We start from the raw sequence: 23,673 nt of genomic DNA, 5'->3' as shown, positions 1-23,673 counted from the left end.
ATATGCACGCACAAAGTTAATACTACTACCTTTATCGAGAGTAAGAATTCCTGAGCGATCTTCAACATTTATCAGGCCAACTCCTATCAGTCCTTGTCGAACATCTATAAGAAAATAAACTTACATAAATCTTATAATCCAAATGAGTCAAGGAGCTGTTACCCAACTCATTAAAAACTAGATCACTTTCTAGTTATTAAGACACAGCCTAGGGCGGCACCTGTGGCTCAAAGGAGTAGGGTGCTGGTCCCATGTGCCGGAGGTGGGGGTTCAAACCCAGCCCCGGCCAAAAACTGCAAAAGAAAAAAAAAAAGACACAGCCTATTTATTTTCCACAGTTCCACAGGAATCTAAATAATTTTACGCCTGTAACAGAATACCAGGTACTATAATAATATATTGGTGTGCAGGCTCCAATCCAGAGTTACAGAAATAAGAGAATAAGGTCAATTATGACCCAGAAAATCTTTTGAAAGCTATCCTATAGCTGGCGGCACCTGTGGCTCAGTGAGAAGAGCGCTGGCCCTAGATACCGAGGGTGGCGAGTTCGAACCCAGCCCTGGCCAAACTGCAACGAAAAAATAGCCAGGCGTTGTGGCAGGCGCCTGTAGTCCCAGCTACTTGGTAGGCTGAGGCAAGAGAATCGCCTAAGCCCAAGAGCTGGAGGTTGCTGTGAACTGTGATGCCAAGACACTCTACGGAGGGCAACAAAGTGAGACTCTATCTCTAAAAAAAAATAAAAAGAGAGAGATAAAAAGAATATAGGGAGAAAAAAGTCATCTTTATATAAGGAAAACTGTGTAAGTTTAGTTGCTCACAAAAAATCAGAAACCATTTCAACATTAATAGTGAATGATTAATTAGTTATAAAACCATAGTGTTGAATATTATGGAACTGTTGGTTAGATGCATGAGTTAGTTTTATGGCTACTTACTTACAAGATTGTTTTAATCTCTATTTCCATAACAAGCAATCATTTAAATCTTCTCTTCTAAAAATCATTTTTATTCTTAGTTCTTTTTTCTACCAGGTTGTCTTTCCTTTTATCAATTTTCAGTGGCTATATACATTATGGATATTCATCCATTCTCTTATAAAAGTTGAATCTATCAGTATTAACATTTACTTGTGATGTACTATTAACTGAGAAAAGTACATTCCAAGCAAAATCATACCACATAAAAAAGAAAACATAGAAAGACGTAGAGGGCTGCTTCTGTTCACACTGTCAATGTATGTGACCTCAGGTGAAAATGAAAGGGGGTGTTAGGGGATTATTAACTATCTTTATTATATAAATATTTCTAGATTTTTTTTTTTTTTTGGATTTGGTTTTCTTTTTGAGACAGTCTCAAGCTATAGCCCTGGGGTCACAGCTCACAGCAACCTCAAACTCTTGAGCACAAGCAATTCTCTTGCCTCAGCCTCCCAAGGAGCTGGGACTACAAGTGCCCGACACAATGCCCGGCTATTTTTTTGTTGCAGCTGTCACTGTTGTTTTTTAGCTGGCCCTGCTGGGTTTGAACCTGACAGCCTCAGTGTATGTGGCCAGCGCCCTACCCACTAAGTTATGGGCGCGGCCCCACAAATTTTTCTTTCTTTCTTTTTGTTTTTGAGACAGAGTCTCACTATGGCACCCTCGCCCTTGGTAGAGTCCCACGGTGTCACAGCTCACAGCAACCTCAAACTCTTGGACTTAAGCGATTCTCTTGCCTCAGCCTCCCAAGCAGCTGGGACTATAGGCATCCACCACAATGCCCAACTGTTTTTTGGCTGCAGTTGTCATTGTTTTTTAGGTGGCCCAGGCCGGGCTCAAACCCTCCAGCCTCGGTGTATATGGCTAGCACCCTACTTACTGAGCTACGGGTGCCGAGCCCTAGATTATTTTCATTACTTACAATAAATAATGTTTAATTTTTGAAAATTGGAAATAAGGCTGGGGGTAATGCTTCACAACTGTAATCCTAGAACTCTGGGAGACTAAGGCATGTGAATTGCCTCAGCTCAGGAAATTGAGACCAGCCTGAGAAAGAGGAAGATCCTGTCTCTACTAGTAATAGCCAGGCACTGTGGCTGGCGCCTACAGAACTAGCTACTTGAAAGGCTAAGACAGGAGGATCATGGAGGCCTAGAGTTTGAGATTGCTGTGAGCTATGATGTGACAGTCCCCTAGCCTGAGCAGGACAGGAAAGGGAAAGAGGGATCAGCGCCTATAGCTCAGTGGTTATGGAGCTAGCCATATATACTGGGGCTGGTGGGTTCAAGCCCGGCCTGGGCCTGCTAAACAACAATAACGACTACAACTACAAAAAAATATCTAGTGGCTCAGCACCTGTAGCTCAGTGGCTAGGGCGCCAGCCACATATATTGGATCTGGTGGGTGTAAAACCAGCCCAGGCCTGCCAAACAGCACTGAAAACTACAAAAAATAGCCAGGTGTTGTGGGGGGTGCCTGTAGTCCTAGCTATCTGGGAGGCTGAGGCAAGAGAATTGCTTAAGTCCAAGAGTTGAAGATTGCTGTGAGCTGTGTTGTCACGGACTCTACCCAGGTAGACAGCTTGAGACTGTCTCAAAAAAAAAAAAAAAAAAGATGGGCATTGTGGTAGGTCCCTATAATCCCTGCTACTTGGGAGGCTAAGGCAAGAGGATTGCTTGAGCCCAAGTTTGAGTTTGCTGTGAGGTGTGATGCCACAGCACTCCACTGAGGGCAACCTAGTGAGACTATCTCGAAAAAAAAAAAAAAGAAAGAAAAAGAAAAAAAGCTTTATTATAAAAAAAAACTTTCACCAACTTATTTTGTGAAATACTTCCAGTTTCCCAAATTATTAAAATCTCTTCTATTTACATTTATGAGGTAGGCCAAAATCTACCCAGATTCACAATATGGGTTTAAAAATCTGTATGGTGAGACCTATTATTTTAATCATGGAAATTTCCACGCATGGAAAAGAAAAAAGATTATTCTATGAGCCATGTGTAGCCATCCAGTTTTAACAATTATTAACTTATGGCAAAATTTGCTTCATCTACATCCTCAAAATACACCCAATTATTTAACTATTAAAGTTTAAAATCTTGAGCGGTGCCTGTGGCTAAAGTAGGGTGCCAGCCCCATATATCGGGAGTGGCAGGTTCAAGCCTGGCCCGAGCCAAAACTGCAAAAAAAAAAAAAAAAAAAGTTAAAATCTAGGGCAGTACCTGTGGGTCAGTGGGTACAGTGCCAGCCCCATATACCGAGAGTGGTGGGTTCAAACCCAGCCCTGACCAAACTGCAATAAAAAAAATAGCCGGGTGTTGTGGCGGGCACCTGTAGTCCCAGCTACTTGGGAGGTTGAGGCAAGAGAATCGCCTAAGCCCAGGATTTGGAGGTTGCTGTGAGCTGTGATGCCACAGCAATCTACCAAGGGTGATGAAGTGAGACTCTGTCTCTAAAATAATTTTTTAAAAAGTTAAAATCTATTTCTGAAAGCAATTTTATTAAATCTACTAAAACCACTTTGCTCTGTTAGGCTGAGATAAGAATATCGCTTGAGGCCAGACGTTTAACACCAGCATGGACAATACAGAGAGAATTGACTACAATGGATAAAAAAAATTAGCCAGGTACGATAGTATGTACTTGTAAGGTGCTAGCTACTAAGGAGGCTGAGGCAGAAGGACTGCTAAAACTCAAGAGTTCCACCCTAAGCTACGATTACACCACCACACACTAGCCTGGGTGGCAGGATGAGACTATGTCTCTTAAAAATTTCAAGAATGTCTCTACCGAGGGCGGTACAGTGAGACTCTGTCTCTACAAAAGAAAAAAAAAAAATTTCAAGGATGTGCATGGTGGGCTCATACTTACAAACCTAGCACTCTGGGAAATCAAGACAGATGGATTGCCTGAGCTCAGGAGCTAGAGACCAGCCTGAGTAAGAGCGAGACCCCATCTTTTTCAACAAAAAAAGGAAAAACTAGGTGGGTATGGTGATGGGTGCCTGCAGTCCAAGCTACTTGGGAGGTTGAGGCAGGAATATTATTTGAACTCAGGAGTTTGAGGTTGCTGTGAACTATGACACCATGGTACTCTACCCAGGGTGACAGAATGGAAGTCTCAAAAAGAAAATTAGACTAGTATTGACAATATCTTTTTTTACCATGTCAAAACCAAAAGCATTTTTATTTGAAAAAAAATTTGTTGTAATATGTTTAATTTAGTAAGTAAATTTACATGTTCTATAATCTCTATTTTCTTTCTTTTTTTTTGTAGAGACAGAGTCTCACTGTACTGCCCTCGGGTAGAGTGCCGTGGCATCACACGGCTCATAGCAACCTCTAACTCTTGGGCTTACGCGATTCTCTTGCCTCAGCCTCCCGAGTAGCTGGGACTACAGGCGCCCGCCACAACGCTGGCTATTTTTTTGTTGTTGCAGTTTGGCCGGGGCTGGGTTTGAACCCGCCACCCTCGGCATATGGGGTCGGCGCCCTACTCACTGAGCCACAGGTGCCGCCCATATAATCTCTATTTTCTAAATTTTATACAATTCATATTTGAAGAAAAATAAAAATTAAAACAGGAAATGTCATAACAGATTGAGTATATCCTTGTGCATTGTTAAGATTATTTTTAAAAGTTACCTTTAAAGAATTCTCCAGGATAGTCTGGAGGTGGTGATACCATAGGAGAATCCAAGTTTACAATAGATTTCATGACAATTTCTAAAGCATTTCTTCCATACTGCAATAAAAACCAAAAACTTTTAACTAGTTTTAGCATTTGGATATTCTTCATCTTATTGACTTGTATATGCTACATGGGAAATTACAAAAATTTTGAGATACACAACAATTAACAACATAAAATCCATGCAGAGAGAAACAAATGAAGTCCTCTCAGCAACACTGATTAACCAAGGAATTTGAAACTTGCACAGCTGAATCAAAAAGAATACCGTTCACTGTGATGGGCAGTCTGTCTCAATTGTACCAAAGATTAAAAAACAGCCTGTATCTGAAGTCTCAACAAATTGGGAGGCTCAGGTGGGAGGAGTGACTGACCCTAGGAGTTTGAGACAAGCCTGGGCAATGTAATAAGACCCCACCAGCCCTCCCCTGACAACAAAAAAAACCCTGGCATGGTGGCTCACACCTGTAATCTCATGGAAGAATTACTTGAGGCCAATAGTTTTGTGACCAGCCTGGGAAACACAGCAATACTCTTTCTCTAATATGTTTTAACAATTAGCTTGGTATGGTGGTGCATACTCCCAGCTACACAGGCAGCTAAGGCATGGGAGGATTGCTTAAGCCCAAGAGTTTGAGGTTGACCCTTTAAACAAACAAAAGTTTGTTTGTTTTCTTTTTAGACAAGAATCTCACTTTTGCTATAGCTAGGACTACAGGTGCCCACCACAATGAATAGGTAATTTTAGAAATGGGGTCTCCCTCTTGCTCAGGCTGGTCTCAAACGTCTGAGCTTAAGCAGTCCACCCACCTGGACCTCCCAAACTGCTGGGATTACACTGCACCTGGCCAGGATAAATCATAAGTGGAGTCACATGGCAATAGTTCTCAGGTATCTTTAAAAAAAGAAAAAAATATATATATAAAATACTACCTAATTCCTCCCATTGCACACAGCAGACATTCAATAAATAAATTCATTTATGGCTCGGCGCCTATAGCACAGTGGTTATGGTACCAGCCACATACACTGAGGCTGGTGGGTTCGAACCGGGACTGGGCCAGCTAAACAACAATGACAACTCTAACAAAAAAATGGCTGGGTGTTGTGGTGGGTATCTGTAGTCCTAGCTACTTAGGGGCTGAGGCAAGAGAATCCCTTAAGCCCAAGAGTTGGAGGTTGCTGTGAGCTGTGACACCACAGTACTCTACCAAGAGCAACAGAGTAAGACTCCGTCTTAAAAAATAAATAAATAAACTCATTTATTTTGAGGAATTCACAACTATTTCCCAAGTGATTATTATATTCCTATTTCCCATAATAAAGTTAAATAAAAATAGTAAGAAGAATAAAAAATAAAAATAATGCAGAGTTAATCACCAAAGATCTAACTGACATGTGAAATTCTGTCTTACAGGAAGCCATGAATTTAAAGCAAAAACATAAGGGCAGGAAGTTTTCACTTTTAAACAGTAATCACTTTCCTTGTCTTTTTGCTATAAACACCATACACTACACTAGTTTTCAGTGTAGTGAAACGAAAAGCTGAAACATACCTTATTGTCAAAGTTAAATCTGCTCAGATCTCTAGATTCTGTTGCTCTTCTGTCACCATGTGTAAGTGCCCCCTACCAAAACATAAAATTTCCAATCAAGGCATAGTTAACTTTAGACCAGAAAACAAATAACACATATCATATCTTACACTCATTCAAAAAACTCAAAAACTTACCAAACTCTCAAGTCTTTTAGCAACAATAGATGCAAATCTCTGTTCTCCTGCCAATTCAGATATCAAAAAGACATACTCGGGAGCAGTAACTTGGTTTGATCTGTGAGTTCGTCCTGTAATGACATTTTTATAAAAGATCACTGTGTTCACTATTGATAGAATATTCTGAGATCTATTCCTAAAACTTACCACTAAATGGTTCAGAAACCCTTTAACAAAAGAAAAAAAAATTTTTTTGAAATAGAATCTCAGTTGGTCACCCTCGGTTAAGTGCCCTGGCATTATAGCTCACAGCAACCTCAGACTATTGGGCTGAAGCAATCCTTTTGCCTCAGCCTCCCAAGTAGCTGGGACTACAGGCACCAGCCACAATGCCCAGCTATTTTTATTTTTATTTTTTTGAGACAGAGCCTCAAGTGGTCGCCCTGGGTAGTGCCGTGCCATGGCATCACAACTCAGAGCAACCTCGAACTCCTGGGCTCAAGCGATTCTTCTGCCTCAGCCTCCCAAGTAGCTGAGACTATAGGCGCCCGCCACAACACCCGGCTATTTTTTGGTTGCAGCCGTCATTGTTGTTTGGCGGGCCCGGGCTAGATTTGAACCCGCCAGCTCAGGCATATGTGGCTGCTGTCTTAGTCACTTGAGCCACAGGCGCCGAGCCAATGCCCAGCTATTTTTAGAAACAGAGTCTCGCTCTTGCTCAGGCTGGTCTTGAACTCCTGAGCTCAAGCAATCCACCCGCCTTGGCCACCCAGAGTGCTGGGATTACAGGCATCTACCACACCTGGTCTAACAAAAGAAAATATTAAAGATAACATTTATCATAACTCCCCACAAAAGTAAAAAAATCTAGTATTCCACGGTGCGTTTATTAGAAAGAAAAGTACAAAATCATAAACACTTACATGAATGACATCCACGATCACAGCAATACTCTTGCTTAAGAAAGCAGAGAACGACTTGCACCTGTAGCTCAGCGGCTAGGGTGCCAGCCACATACACCAGAACTGGCAGGTACAAACCCAGCCCAGGCCTGCCAAACGATGATAACCAAAAAATAGCCAGGCGTTGTGGTTGGTGTGACACCAAGGCAATCTACCCAGGGTGACATCGTGAGACTCTGTCTCAAAAAAAAAAAAAAAAAAAAAGGGTGTGCCTGTGGCTCAAGGAGTAGGGCGCCGGTCCCACATGCTGGAGGTGGCGGGTTCAAACCTAGCCCTGGCCAAAAACCAAAAAAAAAAGAAGAAAGGAAAAACAAGAAAGGGGGCTCCGCGCCCGTATCACAGTGGTTATGGCACCAGCAACATGTACTGAGGGTGGCAGGTTCAAACCTGGACCAGGCCAGCTAAACAATAACAACTGCAACAAAAAAATAGCGGGGTATCGGGGCGATGTGGCGGGCGCCTGTAGTCCCAGCTACTTGGGAGGTTGAGGTAAGATAATTGCTTAAGCCCAAGAGTTTGAGGTTGCTGTGAGCTGTGATGCCACAGCCCTCAACCCAGGGTGACAGCTTGGAGACTGTCTTAAAAAAAAAAAAAGAAAGAAAGAAAGGAAAGAACCTGCCATAAAAGTGTCAAATGACAAGGCTGGTCTCAGAGGCTCATACCTGTAATCCTAGCAGTTGGGGAGGCCAAGACCCCATTTCTAAGAAAAATAGAAAAAATTAGCTGGACATTATGTAGGGTGCTTGCAGTCCAAGATATTTAGGAGGCTGGAGCAAGAAGATCACCTGAGCACAAGAATTTAAGGTTGAGGGCGACACCTGTGGCTCAGTGGGTAGGGCGCCGGCCCCATACACCGAGGGTGGTGGGTTTGACCCGGCCCCTGCCAAATTGCAACAAAAAATAGCTGGGCATTGTGACAGGCACCTGTAGTCCCAGCTTCTTGGGAGGCTGAGGCAAGAGAAGCGCCTAAGCCCAGGAGTTGGAGGCTGCTTTGAGCTATGACACCATGGCACTTTACCGAGGGTGATAAAGTAAGACTCTGTCTCTTAAATAAAAAAAAAAAAAAAAAAAAAAGAATTCAAGGTTGCTGTGATCTATGACACTATGGCACTATGGCACTCTAACCAAGGCGACAGAGTAAGACTCTGTCTCAGAAAACAAACAAAAACACCTGTCAAATGACAGAACTATTACTATTGCTACCTTGCTACCCCAATTGTGCTTAACCATAACATTGCTGCTATGAAGTCACTATGGATTCTCCCACAATTTTTCAAATCACTGGGTCACAGAGAAATAAAGACAGATGGAAGGGAAGGGACTGGTTATGTGAGGCCACTCAGTGTTGAAAAAGTCTATAAGAAAAGCACTTCTTATTTCGAGCCCTGTTCTTGGATATAATGCCAGAAACCGTTTCAAAATAGGTAAAATAAAATAGGTAAAAACTCTGGGAGGTCAAGGCGGGTGAATGGCTTGAGCTCAGGAGTTCGAGACTAGTCTGAGCAAGGGCGAGACCTCGTCTCTAAAAAATTAGCTGGGCATTGTGGAGAAGCGACTGTAGTCCCAGCTTCTCGGGACATCTGGAGGCAAGAGGATTGCTTGAGCCCAGGAATTTGATGTTGCTGTAAACTATGATGCCACAGCACTCTACTGGGGGTGAAAAAGTGAAACTGTCTCAAAAAATAAATAAATAAATTATATTAAAAAAATAAAATGAAGTGCTTGCTTCAGCAGCACATACATTAAAACTGGAATGATACAGAGAAGATTAACATGGCCCCTGTGCAAGGATGACACACAAACTTGTGAGCATTCCATATTTTAAAAAATAAAATAAAAATGAATTCGTAACGCACTAGTATAAGATATATGTAACAAGCCGGGCGCGGTGGCTCACGCCTGTAATCCCAGCACTGTGGGAGGCTGAGGAGGGAGAATCGCTTGAGCTCAGGAGTTCGAGACTGGCCTGAGCGACAGTGAGACCCTGACTCGAAAACAATGGAAAAACCCAGCTGGGCACCGCGGCGAGCGCCTGTAATCCCAGCGGCTTCCAGAGGCTGAGGCAGCGGGGTGCCCGCAGCCCGAGTCTGAGGTTGTGGTGAGCTACCACGCCCACTGCACTCTGCTCAGGGGCATAGGGTGGGACCCTGTCTCAACAACAACAACAACAAAAAGATATATGTAACACACCTTAAATGCAAAAGATTTGGAGTGACAAGCTGACATTAAAACAGGGTTTGATATGCACACATTTCCCCAGTGATTCCCAGCTATCCATTAAGTGAAACCTAATATAGGAACTTACCAAATTGTTGAATTGCTCTATCAGCACTCCAGGGTAATTCCAAAGTCATATGAACTCTTCGCCTTTGATTTTTAGCTCTCCGATCTGCTTGTAATGAAATACCAGAGCTGGCAGCTTCTGAGATGATAGCAATATTCTATATCAAATGTAAAGGGAAAAATCATCACCTCTGCACAAGAATAAGTGAGGCAGTAACTTAATTCAAGTCGTTCAATGAACTGTTGGTGGTACACTAATAGCTATTCCTCCTTCCTCTGACCTCCAATTTTAACCAGGTACAGGGCTGCCCAGAATGAAGATTTTACTTCCCAGTCTCCCTTATACCTAAGTGTGGGCATGCTCCAGCTAGAAGGGTATGGCTGTTATGTATACTATCTAGAAAATAGAAGTAGTAGACGTACTCTTTCCTTCCACTTTTCTCCTCTTTGCTAGCTAAAATATAGAGGAAATAACTGGATCTGGAAGAGCTATGTTGAAACAGAGGTAACGTGAAAGTGGAGACACACGTAAATAACTCAACACAGAAAAGGACTGGTCTTCAAGGGGCCATTAACAGCCCTGGCTCTATCTACCCAAGTGTGTACATGAGAAAAACACCTATAATGTTTGAGCTGATGTAATTTTGGGTTTTCTATTGATTCAGAGCTAAAACTAGGCTGGGCACAGTAGCTCGTGGCTGTAATCCTGACACTCTAGGAGGCTAAAGCAGTAGGATCACTTGAGCTCTGGAGTTTGAGATCAACCTGAACAAGAGTGAGACACCACCCGTACCAAAAATAGAAAAATTATCTGGATGCTGTGGCAGGTCCCTGTAGTTCCAGCTACTTAGGAGTCTAAGGCAGAAGGATAGCTTGAGCCCAGGAGTTTGGGGTTGCAGTGAGCTAGGCTGATACCATCACATTCTAGCCTCGGTAAAAGAGTGAGACTCTGTCTCATAAACAAAAACCACAAAAACCTACCTGCAATCTTTAAAATGTATCTCACCATATCTGACCACTGTAGAGATTTTGGTTGTCTCCAAAGGCTCTTTATAATGCCTGTGTGGCCTTGAACTAGGCTCAGGTGATCCTCCTCCCTCAGCCTCCTAAACAATTGGAACTACAAGCATGTGTCACTGCACACATATTTTTAAAAGACAAATTTGATAATGCTATCATCTTTTTCCAGTTACAAAGGCAGATAAATTTATTGAAATATTTTTAAAAAGGGGTTAAAGGTAAAATTTCATTCTTCCTTCTTTTATATTAAGCAATGGATTTCAAGAGGTGCTATTCTGGAAAGGTTGATAAGTGTACATATATTTTTATCAATCTCATCAACAAATGCTTATAGTTATTCCAACTAGATGAGAAAAAAATAGGTGTGAGAAACATAGATTTTGCATTAAAGTGTCTATAGAAACAGCATCTGGAGGCAACCCAACTCAATATAGTGGTCAGACACAGTTCTACCTCCAAGTCATTTTTAGTAAATCATCTTAATATATTATAGAAATAAAAGAAACAGCAAATCCAGATGCTCTTAAATATCATTCTAGTCTCAAAATTAAAATGACTAGAGTGACTTGAGATGTCATGACACTAAGATGACCAGACTATTTTTATGTTCTTATTAAAGATTTCAGGCCGGGAGTGGTGGCTCACGCCTGTAATCCTATCACTTTGGAGGCCAAGGCGGGTAGACTGAGCTCACGAGTTTAAGATCAGCCTGAGCAAAAGTAAGACCCCTGTCTCCACTAAAAATAGAAAAACTGAGGCAAGAGGATCGCTTGAGCCTGAGTTGGAGGTTGCTGTGAGCTATGATGCCATAGCACTCTACCCAGGGCCACAGCTTGAGACTCTGTCTCAAAAAAAAAAAAAAAAAAAAAAAAAAAGATTACAGAAGTCACCAAAAGCTATCAAGAGCCATGGCTAATTCAATATGTAATATAGAACATGCATTATATTCAACTACATTCAACTTACGATAAAATAATGAAAAGATGTAAAACAGTCATATGTGCAATTATTTCAGTTTTAGTATCTGTCTTCAAAAACAAAGGAAAAGGAACAGAAAAATAGCATTAGACATACATGATTTACATTAAAAGAAAAAAAGGTAGGAGGAGCGTGAGGTGGGAAGATTGCTTGAGCCCAAGAGTTAGAACACCAGCTGGAGTAACAGAGACCATGTCTCTGCAAATTTTTTTTTTTTTAAAGTTTAAAACTGGGTGTGTTGGTGCATACCTATATACTACCAGCTACTCAGGAGGCTAAAACAGGAGGATCACTTGAGCCAAAAGGTTACAGTTCAAGGTTATAGTGAGCTATGATCACATCACTATATTCCACACAGCCTGGATGACAGAACAAGCTCTTGTATGTAAAAAAATGAGAGCTGGGTATAGTGGCTCACGTGTGTAATGAGAGGCCGACATGGACAGATTGCCTGAGCTCAGAGTTTGAGACCAGCCTGAATAAGAACAAGACCAATCTTTCCTACAAATAGAAAAATTAGCCAGGCATTGTGGCGAGCTCCTATAGTCCCAACTACACAGGAGGCTGAGGCAAGAGGATTGCTTGAGCCAAAGAGTTTGAGGTTGCTGTCAGCTATGATGATGCCAAAGCACTCAACCCCAGGGCAACAAAGTGAGACTCTGTCTCCAAAAACATAAAAAAAATAATAAGCGAAAAAAAACTTTCTAAACCTTAATCTAAATGTATAAGCATTGTTTCTTTCACTAAAAACTATCCCAGAAAACCATACCTTATCTCCATCCATAAATCTTTGTTTTTCTGTGATGTTTAGGATTTCCACAGGCACATCAAGTTCAGATCTTGACTCGTAAGATATGCTTCCATCATCATTGCTAACAACACGCCCCTTGCGGCCAGTCATCTGAGAAGCCAAACAATATCGTAAGGCATCCAACTATGGTGCTTAGAGTTCACTGCTGGACATGGCATTGAGGGAGACAGAACACTGGACCACAGTCCCTGGGAAGAGCAGCCTTTATCACAAAAGTTGCATGACAAGTGCAATAACCAAGACCAGTGGCCCTAAACAGACATTCTAATACTGGGGGCAAAACATCATTGGTACTAGTATAACTAAAGTAAAACATGGGTTCTAAGATATAAGAAAAAAGGTTTGGTGCCTGTAGCTCAGCAACTAGGGCACCGGCCACATACACTGGGGCTGGTGGGTTCAAATCCAGCCTGACCTGCCAAACAACAACTACAAAAAAAAGAAAAGAAAAAAAAGCCGGGGACTGTGGCGGATGACTGTAGTCCTAGCTACTTGGGAGGCTGAGGTAAGAGAATCGCTTAAGCCCAAGAGTTTAAGACTACTGTGAGCTGGAACTGTGATGCCATGGCACTCTACCGAGGGTGACACAGTGAGACTCTGTCTCCAAAAAAAAAAAGTATAAGAAAAAATTCAGACAATTTATATATGATACCCAAAATACCACAAATTCATTTTATTGGGGTTGAAAAGTGGCCAAAATGTTACTAAGAAGTGACACAGACACGATCAAGTCATTTACCTCAGCAACATTCTCAGGGCCACCAAGTTCATCAATAAGTTCATCCAAGGTATTAGGAGGGAGGTCTTCAGCTAATTTTTCTAGCTTATCGAGCAGGTCTTTCTTCATCTGCTGGGCCCTTTCCACAGCATCCTGACTTGTTATAAGGCTGTTGTTACTACTGGTATTACTGTTAGCTAAGCAAAGAACATTTACTGAATGTCAGTACACAGTTAAAGTATCTGTTTTAAGTACATTTTACAAACAAAGCAAGTTTCTACATGAATACCTGGTGCACTATTAGGAGCAGGTGAGATAACTGGTGTAGATGAAAAGCTAGGTCGTTTTGATCCAAGACCTGATGCTAATAAGGCACTTTGAATAGAATCTGGATCTATACTTTTCTTCTTTTTTTTATCTTTGTTCTTCTTGTGGTCTTTTCTGATTAACCAGGGATCTAAGTGTTAAAGAAAGAAGTGCATCAAGTCCTTTGTTGAAACACTGATAGAATCTTCAAGTAAAACAACCCTTGGGGGCGGTGCCTGTGGCTCAGTGAGCAGGGCCCCGGCCCCATATACCGAGGGTGGTGGGTTCAAACCCAGCCCTGGCCAAACTGCAACAAAAAAATAGCCGGGCGTTGTAGCGGGTGCCAGTAGTCCCAGCTACTCGGGAGGCTGAGGCAGGAGAATCGCCTAAGCCCAGGAGTTGGAGGTTGCTGTGAGCAGTGTGACGCCACGGCACTCTACCGAGGGCAGTAAAGTGAAACTCTGTCTCTACAAAAAAAAAAAAAAACAACCCTTGGGTGGCGCCTCAGCTCAGTGAGTAGGGCGCCGGCCCCATATACCAAGGGTGGCAGGTTTGAACCCAGCCCCAGCCAAACTGCAACAAAAACAAACAAACAAAAAACAACCCTTGACATTCTTTTTTTTGTAGAGACAGAGTCTCACTTTCTGGCCCTCGGTAGAGTGCCGTGGCCTCACACAGCTCACAGCAACCTCCAACTCCTGGGCCCAAGCAATTCTCTTGCCTCAGCCTCCCGAGTAGCTGGGACTACAGGCGCCTGCCACAACGCCCGGCTAAACCCTTGACATTCTTATAAATATCTTATAAATAACTTATAAATCATCATCAACTATTCCAACAAGTATTCCAGTACAACCCATCCATAAACTATGGGACAAAAATCTACATTTTGAGGTTTAAAATAATTGCACAAAGATGAGTTCATATTCTCACATGGTTGAAGGCTCAAGCCCACAGATGGTAGACAAGGTTGGAGTTTTCCATCAAAGCAAAGATTAGAATCTGTGCAATTATTTATACTGCACAAACAAAAAAGGCTATATACAATACCTCATTTTTAAATACATTGGACCATGAACTATCTTTCAATTTATATTAAATAGATAAACTTACCATCTTCATCATCCTCACTGGACTCATCTCTAAATGGGTTAAAATCATCATCATCTCCAGAACTCATGTTTTTAGAGCTCTCATAGTCACTTTCTTCATTATTAGAGGCATCAGATTCACTCCCGCTGTCATCTGAACTGCTACCAGTAAGGCCACCTACTTTCCGTGATTTTTTGGCTTCTCGAGTTACTTCTTCACCTATTTCCAAATCCCAAACAAGATAGTCAGCCCAAATACAATGTTTTGTTTTTGACAGAGACTCACTTTGTTGCCCTCAGGAGCTCCAGGGCATCACAGCTCACAACCTCAAACTCCTGAGCTCAAGTGATCCTCTTAACTCAGCCTCCAAGTAGCTGGGATTATAGGTACCTGCCATACATCGGGCTATTTTATTTATTTATTTATTTATTTTGCAGTTTTTTGGCCGGGGCTGGCTTTGAACCCGCCACCTCCGGCATATGGGGCCGGCCCCAACACCTGGCTATTTTTAGAGACAGGGTCTCAGCTCTTGCTCAGGCTGGTCTCGTACTCCTGAGCTCAAGCAATCCACCTGCCTCAGTCTCCCAGAGTGCTAGGATTATAGGCATGAGCCATAGCGTCCAAAATACAATGCTTCTAAAGATTCAGGATATCACATTTATTTCACAAGTTAATTCAAATCAAAATGCTGAAGGAAAGCATTTTTAAGTATGTAAGACCAAATGCACAAATAAACACTAATGTTTTAAACTCATCATAAGCAATTGGATTATGTTCAATTATCCTCAAGAAAAAATTAGACACATAAAAAGTAACTCAAGACTTCCTTCAAGTGCATAAGTTTCAAAACAAATTCAAGACTAAAGTGTTAAAACAGGATCCCTGGCATAGTCACAATTTAACTATATATCAAATTACGAAAAGAGGCCTAAACAGACCAGGAGTGGTGGTTCACGTCTGTAATCCCAGCACTTTGGGAGGCCCACTTGAGCCCAAGAGCTAGAAACCAGTTTAAGCAACATAGGTCCCGTCTCTACAGAAAGAAATTTTAAAAATTAGCCAGGTGTGGAAGCATATGCCTATCATCCCAGCTACTTGGGAGGGCTGAGGTGAGAGTATCCCTTGAACCAGGAGTTCTAGCCTGAGCAACATAGAGATTTTTTTCTATATTAAAAAAAGAAGTCGGGCGGCGCCTGTGGCTCAGTCGGTGGGGCGCCGGCCCCATATACCGAGGGTGGCGGGTTCAAACCCGGCCCCGGCTGAACTGCAACCAAAAAATAGCCGGGCGTTGTGGCGGGCGCCTGTAGTCCCAGCTACTCGGGAGGCTGAGGCAGGAGAATCGCTTAAGCCCAGGAGCTGGAGGTTGCTGTGAGCTGTGTGATGCCATGGCACTCTACCGAGGGCGATAGAGTGGGACTCTGTCTCTACAAAAAAAAAAAAAAAAAAAGAAGTCCTGGGCATTGCCTGTGGCTCAAAAGAGGAGGGTACCAGCCCCACGTGCCAGAGGTGGCGGGTTCAAACCCAGCCCTGGCCAGAAACTGCAAAAAAAAAAAAAAAAAAAAAAAGAAAGTCATAAAATTGTAGGTTTAGAGACATGAAATCCTTAGAAAATACAATTCATCAAACCACTTTTTTTTTTTTTTTTTTCCGACCAGGGCTAGGTTTGAACCCACCACCTCTGGCATACAGTGCCGGCACCTTACTCCTTTGAGCCACAGGCACCGCCCTATAAAACCACATTTTTAAAAGTGAACGATGTGGGCGGCACCTGTGACTCAAAGGAATAGAGCGCCAGCACCATATACTGGAGGTGGCGGGTTCAAACCCAGCCCTGTCAAAAAAAAAAAAAGTGAACAATGTGCTGGTTTGAATTATTTTATTTAGTATTCCTAAAGGATATCTGGTACACACTAACCATGGACCAAGGTGCAGTGGCTCACACCTATAATCTCAGCATTTTGGGAGGCCAAGAGAGAAGGAATGCTTGAGCCCAGAAGTATGAGACTAGCCTGGGCAACAGAGTGACACAGTAAAGAAATTATAAATTAGCTAAACATGGTAGCACACAACTGTAGCCCCAGCTACTACTCAGGAGACTGAGGCAGAAGGATTGCTTGAAGTTACTGCAACCCAGGATTCTGAGGTTGCAGTAAGCAGTAATGATATCACTGCAGTCCAGCCTGGGCAAGAGAGTGAGACTCTGTCTCAAAAAGAAAAAATATTTGCACAGCGAAGGGCACAACAACTAAATCAAATAAACAACCTTCAGATTAGGAAAAGATATTTGCATGCTACGAAACTGACAAAGGACTGATAACTACAATCTACAGAGAACTCACATTAGTCAATAAGAGCCAACAATCTCATTTATCAGTAGGCAAGAGACCTGAACAGAAACTTATCTGAAGACGACAGACAAATGGCCAAAAAACATATGAAAAAATGTGCACCATCCCTAAATGTCATAGAAATGCAAATCAAAACCATTCTGAGATATCACCTAACTCCAGTGAGAAAAGTCCACATCACATCAAAGCTACAAATGCTGGTGTAGATGTGGAAGAGAAAGGAATACTTTTACACTGCTGGTGGGATTGCAAACTAATACAGCCTCTATTGCTAAATGTAGACTTTCCATTTGATCCTGCAATTCCATTACTATCTACCCAGAAGAAAAAAAATAATTTTACCATAAGGACATTCGCACTAGAAATGTTTATTGCAGCTCATTCACAATCACCAAGTTGTGGAATCAACCCAAGTGCCCACCAACACATGATTTGATTAATAAACTGTGGATATGTATACCATGGAATACTATCCATCCATAAAAAAGATGGAGACTTTACATCATTTGCATTTTCCTGGATGAAGTTAACACATTCTTCTCAGTGAAGTGTCACAAGAATGGAAACCCAAGTATCCAATGTACTCAATAATATGAAACCAATAAACAAACAAACATATAAAGAAACAACTATACACCCTCAGGAGAGAAAAATAATTAAATTCAAGTTTGGGGGCGAGGGATACAGGAAAAAGAAAAGGGGAAGCACAGGGGCATGGTAAGCTCTCAAAATGTAAAGGTATACAGCACACCTCATGGATGAAGGGATCAACCACAACTGGAAGTTTACCTTACAAAGGCGAACAACACAACCTAACCATTTGTACCCTCATATTAATCTGAAATAAGAATTTTATATTTATATATATATATGGCTTGGCGCCTGTACCACAGTGGTTATGGCACCAGACACATACACTGAGGCTGGGGCGGGTTCAAACCCAGCCCAGGCCAGCTAAGCAACAATGACAACTGCAACAGAAAAATAGCCGGGCGTTGAGGCAGGCGCCTGTAGTCCTAAGCCACTTGGGAGGCTGAGGTAAGAGAATCACTTAAGCCCAAGAGTTTGAGGTTGCTGTGAACTATTACGCCATAGCACTCTACTGAGGACGACAAAAGAAGACTCTGTCCCCCCACAAAAAAAGTACCTAAACACAAATTCAGGTTTGCATTAATTTATTTAACAAACACAGGTGTGTGTATTACTAATAATTTTTTTTTTTTTTTTTTGTAGAGACAGAGTCTCACTTTATGGCCCTCGGTAGAGTGCCGTGGCCTCACACAGCTCACAGCAATCTCCAACTCCTGGGCTTAAGGGATTCTCTTGCCTCAGCCTCCCGAGTAGCTGGGACTACAGGCGCCCGCCACAACGCCCGGCTATTTTTTGGTTGCAGTTCGGCCGGGGCCGGGTTTGAACCCGCCACCCTCGGTACATGGGGCCGGCGCCCTACCGACTGAGCCACAGGCGCCACCAAAAAGAAATTCTTTTTTTTTTTTTTTTTTTATTTTGGCCAGGGCTAGGTTTGAACCCGCCACCTCCGGCATATGGGACCGGCGCCCTACTCCTTGAGCCACAGGCGCCGCCCCGCATTACTAATAATTTAAATAAAAACAAGAGCTTCTTTAAACAAAACTGTTCTTAAAATACTCAGTTCCTTCTTTTTTAAGAGACAATGTCTCACTCTGTCCAGGCTGGAGTGCAGCAGAGTGATCACAACACACTGCAATCTCAAACTCCTGGGCTCAAGTAATCCCTCTGTCTCAGCCTCCCAAAGTACTCTGATTACAGACATGAATCACCATTCCCAGCCACCTAGTTGTAGACCCTGTATATGTTAACACATTAACAAGGCAGCTTTGAAAACAAAAAGATGGAGATTTCAGTTCCCATGCATCATGCATTCACTATTTATATGAGTCTGGGAAAACTCCTTAACCTTTTTATCTTTCTGTGCTTTATTTTTAGTGTCCACTTCCATAAAACTGGAAGACTTAATTTCCTATTGACATCTGAGGGGTTAAATGACAGAATGAATGGGCATGGACTTAATGTAGTGCCCAGCACCAGTGAATTGTTTGAGTCCTAATTTAAAACAGGGGTTAACTTGTGCATTCAAAACTACAGTAGCAACAGTGAAAATATACAACCACTTGTCACTTTGAGGAAGATAGTTTACTTTCAAAATACAGCCACTTTAAAATACTCTAATTTATAGTATTTTCAATATTAGTTACTTTTATAGCAGTACTTACCTTTTCGCTTCTTTATTTTATTTTCTTTACAAGGACTATCTCTTGGTGAACTATTGTTACTTGGTGCCGTCAAATCAATTCCCAGCAAACTATAAAGCTTTTTCCTGTCTGGAGCAGGGAAGTGCTTTTCAATGAGTGACTGCAACACTCCCCTGTAGTAAACCAACAATGGCAATTAAGGATTCATTTGGCACAATAAAATACTGATAACCCAGCTAAAATAAATTTTAATTTTCTAGGGCAAGACTGTTCACGGGAGTAACAATGCAAGCTACCATATATACAATTTATACATTCTCTAGTATCTACATTAAAAAGTAAAAGACAAGGCAGAGTATGGTGGCTCACTTAAGCTCAGGAGTTGGAGACCAGCTTGAGCAAGAGAACACATCTCTATCAAAAATTGAAAAACTAGCCTGGTGTCATGCCAGGTGCCTATAGTCCCAGCTAACTCCATAGGCTGAGGCAAGAGGATTGATTGAGTCCAAGAGTTTGGATACTGTGAGCTATGATGCCACAGCACTCTACTCAGAGTGAGAGAGACTTTGCCTCCAAAAAAAGAACAAGTAAAAGACAACTGGTGAAATAAAGCTTAATTATGTATTTTAATTAACGCAACATACCACTTCAACATGTAATCAATGAGATATTTCAAATTATTTTTTTTGAAAGTGTCATTTTGGGGCGGCGCCTGTGGCTCAGTGAGTAGGGCGCCGGCCCCATATGCCGAGGGTGGCAGGTTCAAACCCAGCCCCGGCCAAACTGCAACAAAAAAATAGCCGGGTGCTGTGGCGGGCGCCTGTAGTCCCAGCTGCTTGGGAGGCTGAGGCAAGAGAATCGCGTAAGCCCAAGAGTTAGAGGTTGCTGTGAGCCGTGTGACGCCACGGCACTCTACCCGAGGGCGGTACAGTGAGACTCTGTCTCTACAAAAAAAAAAAAAGAAAGTGTCATTTTGTCACCCTGTGTAGAGTACTATGATGTCATCTCATGGCAACTTCAAACTCTTAGGCTCAGAAGATCCTCTTGCCTCAGCCTCCCAAGTAGCTGGGACTAGAGGTGTCCACCACAATGCCCAGCTATTTTTTAGAGATGGGGTCTCACACTTGCTCAGCCTGGTCTTGAAATCTTGAGCCCAGACAATCTACCTGCCTCAATCTCCCAGAGTGCTGGATTATAGGCATTAGCCACTGCACCCAGCCTTCGAATTATTTTTTCATATGGAGCCTTTGAAACTTGGTAAATACTTTAAATTTATAGCACGTCTTAATTTGGACTAGTCGTTGAAACTGCTCCATAGCCCCAAGTAAGGAGTGGCTGCCATTATGGACAAGGAAGTTCTAGGCACATATATGCAGAAAAATAAAGATTAGCAGATGCATGTTTCGCTCTTAAAATAAGCATTTGAATATACAGCCTAAGGCAAAAAACAATATAGTGGGCAAAGGTTATTTGCTAATTTTACTACCAGAGTTAGAACTGGTAGGTTAAAAAAACTGAAAACGAGACCTAAAACATTTTTTAAAGCTTTTTTTTTTTTTTTGGTAGAGACAGAGTCTTACTTTGCCCTTGGTAGAGTGCCGTGGCGTCACACAGCTCACAACAACCTCCAACTCCTGGGCTTAGGTGATTCTCTTGCCTCAGCCTCCTGGGCAGCTGGGACCACAGGCGCCTGCCATAACGCCTGGCTATTAAAGCTCTTTTTGAGGATCTCATTTTTATTTCTAATTTTTATAGTAAACCTTATTATATTAGTGCATATAGTTAATGCTTCTCTGGATAATGGTAATTTCAAATACATGAAACCATAATTGAAGTTGAACCAAGCTGTCACAGATTTGCAAGATGTATAAAACAAAGAAAATCAAGTTCTTGTTAGTTCACATACTGGCAAAAAGTTAACATTTTCAGATCGTGAAATGTCTTTGTTATTGTTTTCCAACATATTTACTTAAGGAAGAGTAAAGAATTGCAAAAACTCAGATCTAGAAAACTTTTCAGGGTTACATAGCTGAATCAAAAGTTTTCTCCCCAGGAAATGCCAATATTTAAACTAATCTAAGTAAAAACTCAAAAAGAAAACCAAAAACATTACTTGGCAGTTGAAACAAAATCATTCAATTCTCCCCCGCCCTCTTCCAAAGCTTCTAAAGTCCTGGCTTCTCCTGTAGACTGCAGACCAATTACAACACACTGGAGAAAAAAAGAAACATATTAATTATAAATAATGTCTGCAATTTCTTACCAAGACATATTTTAAATATTTAGTAAAAAGAAATGTAAAGAATCCCATTATTGTAAAGCACACATTTGTTTCACTTACTTTTTTTTCCTTTTTATTAAGGCATACACACATAGATCATGAATACACTTATGCATTTGTGGGTACAGTGTGTTGATTTTTTATACAATTTGGAATGCTTACATCAAACTAATTAATATAGCTTTCACTTCATTTACTTAATTATTCTGTGAAGACGTTTATGTGCTATACTTGATAGATCTCACTTGCACCCTTGCAATATGCTCCATGGGTGTGGTCCCCCATCACTCACTTCTTTATTCTATATATTTGAGACATGTTGTATGTCAAAGACCTATGCAGGAATAGGATTTATAGTGGAGAGCATGACTGAAGCCCCTATCTTGGTAGCGTTGTCTTTTGGGCTGTAAGTAGATACACATTTGCTAAAAAACCCCAAAACTTTAAAGGCAATACACATCCACATGTCATCAGTGACAACATAACCAAAAATATCAATCTCTGAATGAGCTTTCCAACTTACTTTTCCATTCTTGATTTCTTCTCGAGCTAGTTGCACAACCCTTTTAACTTTGGATGCTATGCATAAGTATTTGAAAAACCTCTGGTGAGCAGACCAGAACTGACCCCACATGGACTTCTTCATTCGTTGCTCCGCATCAATCAGATCTGCGGCTTGCTGAAATCGCTCTCTGGCAATGACCCACTGAAGATACATAACATTTCAGATATTTCATCTTTGAGAGCAGTTATTTAGAAATGACTAATTCAATCAAAATGTTCATTGCAACGCTATTTAAAATAATTTAATAAAACATCTTCTGCAACTTTGGAAACTCTAAATACATCTGAAGCTCCATAGTTGATCACTTCAAGTTGACCCAATTTTCATAAACTGGACATGTACCACATGTACGTATCAGGACAGTAGGCCTAGTTCCTTATGCTGACCACTGCTGTATGTTCATTGGTTGTTATAATTCCTTGGGTGGTCAACTTACAGAGGTTACCATGATTTTTTTTTTTCTAAGATGATCTGACTTTTCTCAAATTAGGACTGGATCTTTTTTTTTATTTATTTTTTATTTTTTTGTAGAGACAGAGTCTCACTGTACCACCCTCGGTAGAGTGCCGTGGCCTCACACAGCTCACAGCAACCTCCAACTCTTGGGCTTAAGCGATTCTCTTGCCTCAGCCTCCCGAGTAGCTGGGACTACAGGCGCCCACCACAACGCCTGGCTATTTTTTGGTTGCAGTTTGGCCGGGGCCGGGTTTGAACCCGCCACCCCCGGTATATGGGGCCGGCGCCTTACCAACTGAGCCACAGGCGCCGCCCCAGGACTGGATCTTAACATAGCCATTTTAGGAACTATATTAGGGTTTTAAGAACCACACAACTGGGAGGCGCCTATGGCTTAGTGGTAGGGCGCCAACCAAACTGCAACAAAAAATAGCCAGGCGTTATGGCAGGCGCCTGTAGTCCCAGCTATTTGGGACACTGAGGCAAGACAATCGCCTAAGCCCATGAGTTGGAGGTTGCTGTGAGCTGTGACGTCACAGCACTCTACTGAAGGCAACAAAGTGAAACTCTGTCTCAAAAAAAAAAAAAAAAACAAAAAAAGGAACTATGCAACTGGCTGGGTGCAGTGGCTCATGCCTGTAATCCCATAATCCCAGCACTTGGGAGGCAGAGGCAGGTAGACTGCCTGAGCTCACAGTTTTGAGACCAGCCTAAGCCAGAGCAAGGCCTTGTCTCTAAAAATAGCCAAGCATTGTGGTGGGCACCTGTAGTCCCACCTATTTAGGAGGCTGAGGCAAGAATTGCTTAAGCCCAAGAGTTTGAGGTTACTGTGAGCTATGAAGCTGTGGCACTCTACCAAGGGTGACAAAATGAGACTCTGCTCAACAAAGAAAAGAAATATGCAACTGATACAAATGCTTTAATGAATTATTTTTAAAACGAGAAAATTTGGGTCTCGGCGCCTGTGGCTCAAGCAGCTAAGGCGCCAGCCACATACACCTGAGCTGGCAGGTTCGAATCCAGCCCTGGGCCTGCCAAACAACGATGGCTGCAACCAAAAAAATAGCCAGGTGTTATAGCGCATGTAATCCCAGCTACTTAGGAGGCGGAGGCAAGAGAATCCCCTGAGCCCAGGAGTTGGAGGTTGATGTGAACTGTGATGCTACAGCGCTCTACCCAGAGCGACAGCTTGAGGCTCTGTCTCAAAAAAAAAAAAAAAGTGAAAATTTAGAAAATAAGAATAT

The 23,673-nt window shown here is 42.0% G+C and overlaps 1 protein-coding gene and 1 non-coding gene across 9 annotated transcripts in view; one reads left to right on the top strand and one right to left on the bottom strand.

Moving 5' to 3' along the window:
- The window catches only part of SBNO1 (strawberry notch homolog 1), an 85,893-nt gene that overhangs the window by 21,102 nt on the left and 41,118 nt on the right, over positions 1-23,673 (bottom strand). For all 8 annotated transcript variants that reach the window (XM_053587899.1, XM_053587901.1, XM_053587900.1 and 5 more), the window contains exons 14-25: positions 21,932-22,114; positions 21,241-21,338; positions 19,149-19,300; positions 14,570-14,767; positions 13,443-13,610; positions 13,175-13,350; positions 12,394-12,525; positions 9,649-9,784; positions 6,400-6,512; positions 6,224-6,295; positions 4,622-4,721; positions 30-104 (exon numbers count right to left, since the gene is read on the bottom strand). In XM_053587899.1, the coding sequence (XP_053443874.1) occupies positions 30-104; positions 4,622-4,721; positions 6,224-6,295; positions 6,400-6,512; positions 9,649-9,784; positions 12,394-12,525; positions 13,175-13,350; positions 13,443-13,610; positions 14,570-14,767; positions 19,149-19,300; positions 21,241-21,338; positions 21,932-22,114 (1,603 nt within the window). The remainder of the gene's footprint in view (positions 1-29; positions 105-4,621; positions 4,722-6,223; positions 6,296-6,399; positions 6,513-9,648; positions 9,785-12,393; positions 12,526-13,174; positions 13,351-13,442; positions 13,611-14,569; positions 14,768-19,148; positions 19,301-21,240; positions 21,339-21,931; positions 22,115-23,673) is intronic.
- LOC128585133 (U6 spliceosomal RNA) lies at positions 9,062-9,167 on the top strand. The gene has a single exon (XR_008379878.1). It is a non-coding gene; the product is annotated as a U6 spliceosomal RNA (small nuclear RNA).

This window comes from Nycticebus coucang, chromosome 4 (genome assembly GCF_027406575.1).
Source record: "Nycticebus coucang isolate mNycCou1 chromosome 4, mNycCou1.pri, whole genome shotgun sequence".
NCBI classification, from domain to species: Eukaryota; Metazoa; Chordata; class Mammalia; order Primates; family Lorisidae; genus Nycticebus; species Nycticebus coucang.
Note: the sequence above shows the minus strand (reverse complement) of the source record. Positions and strands in the feature narration are given on the sequence as shown.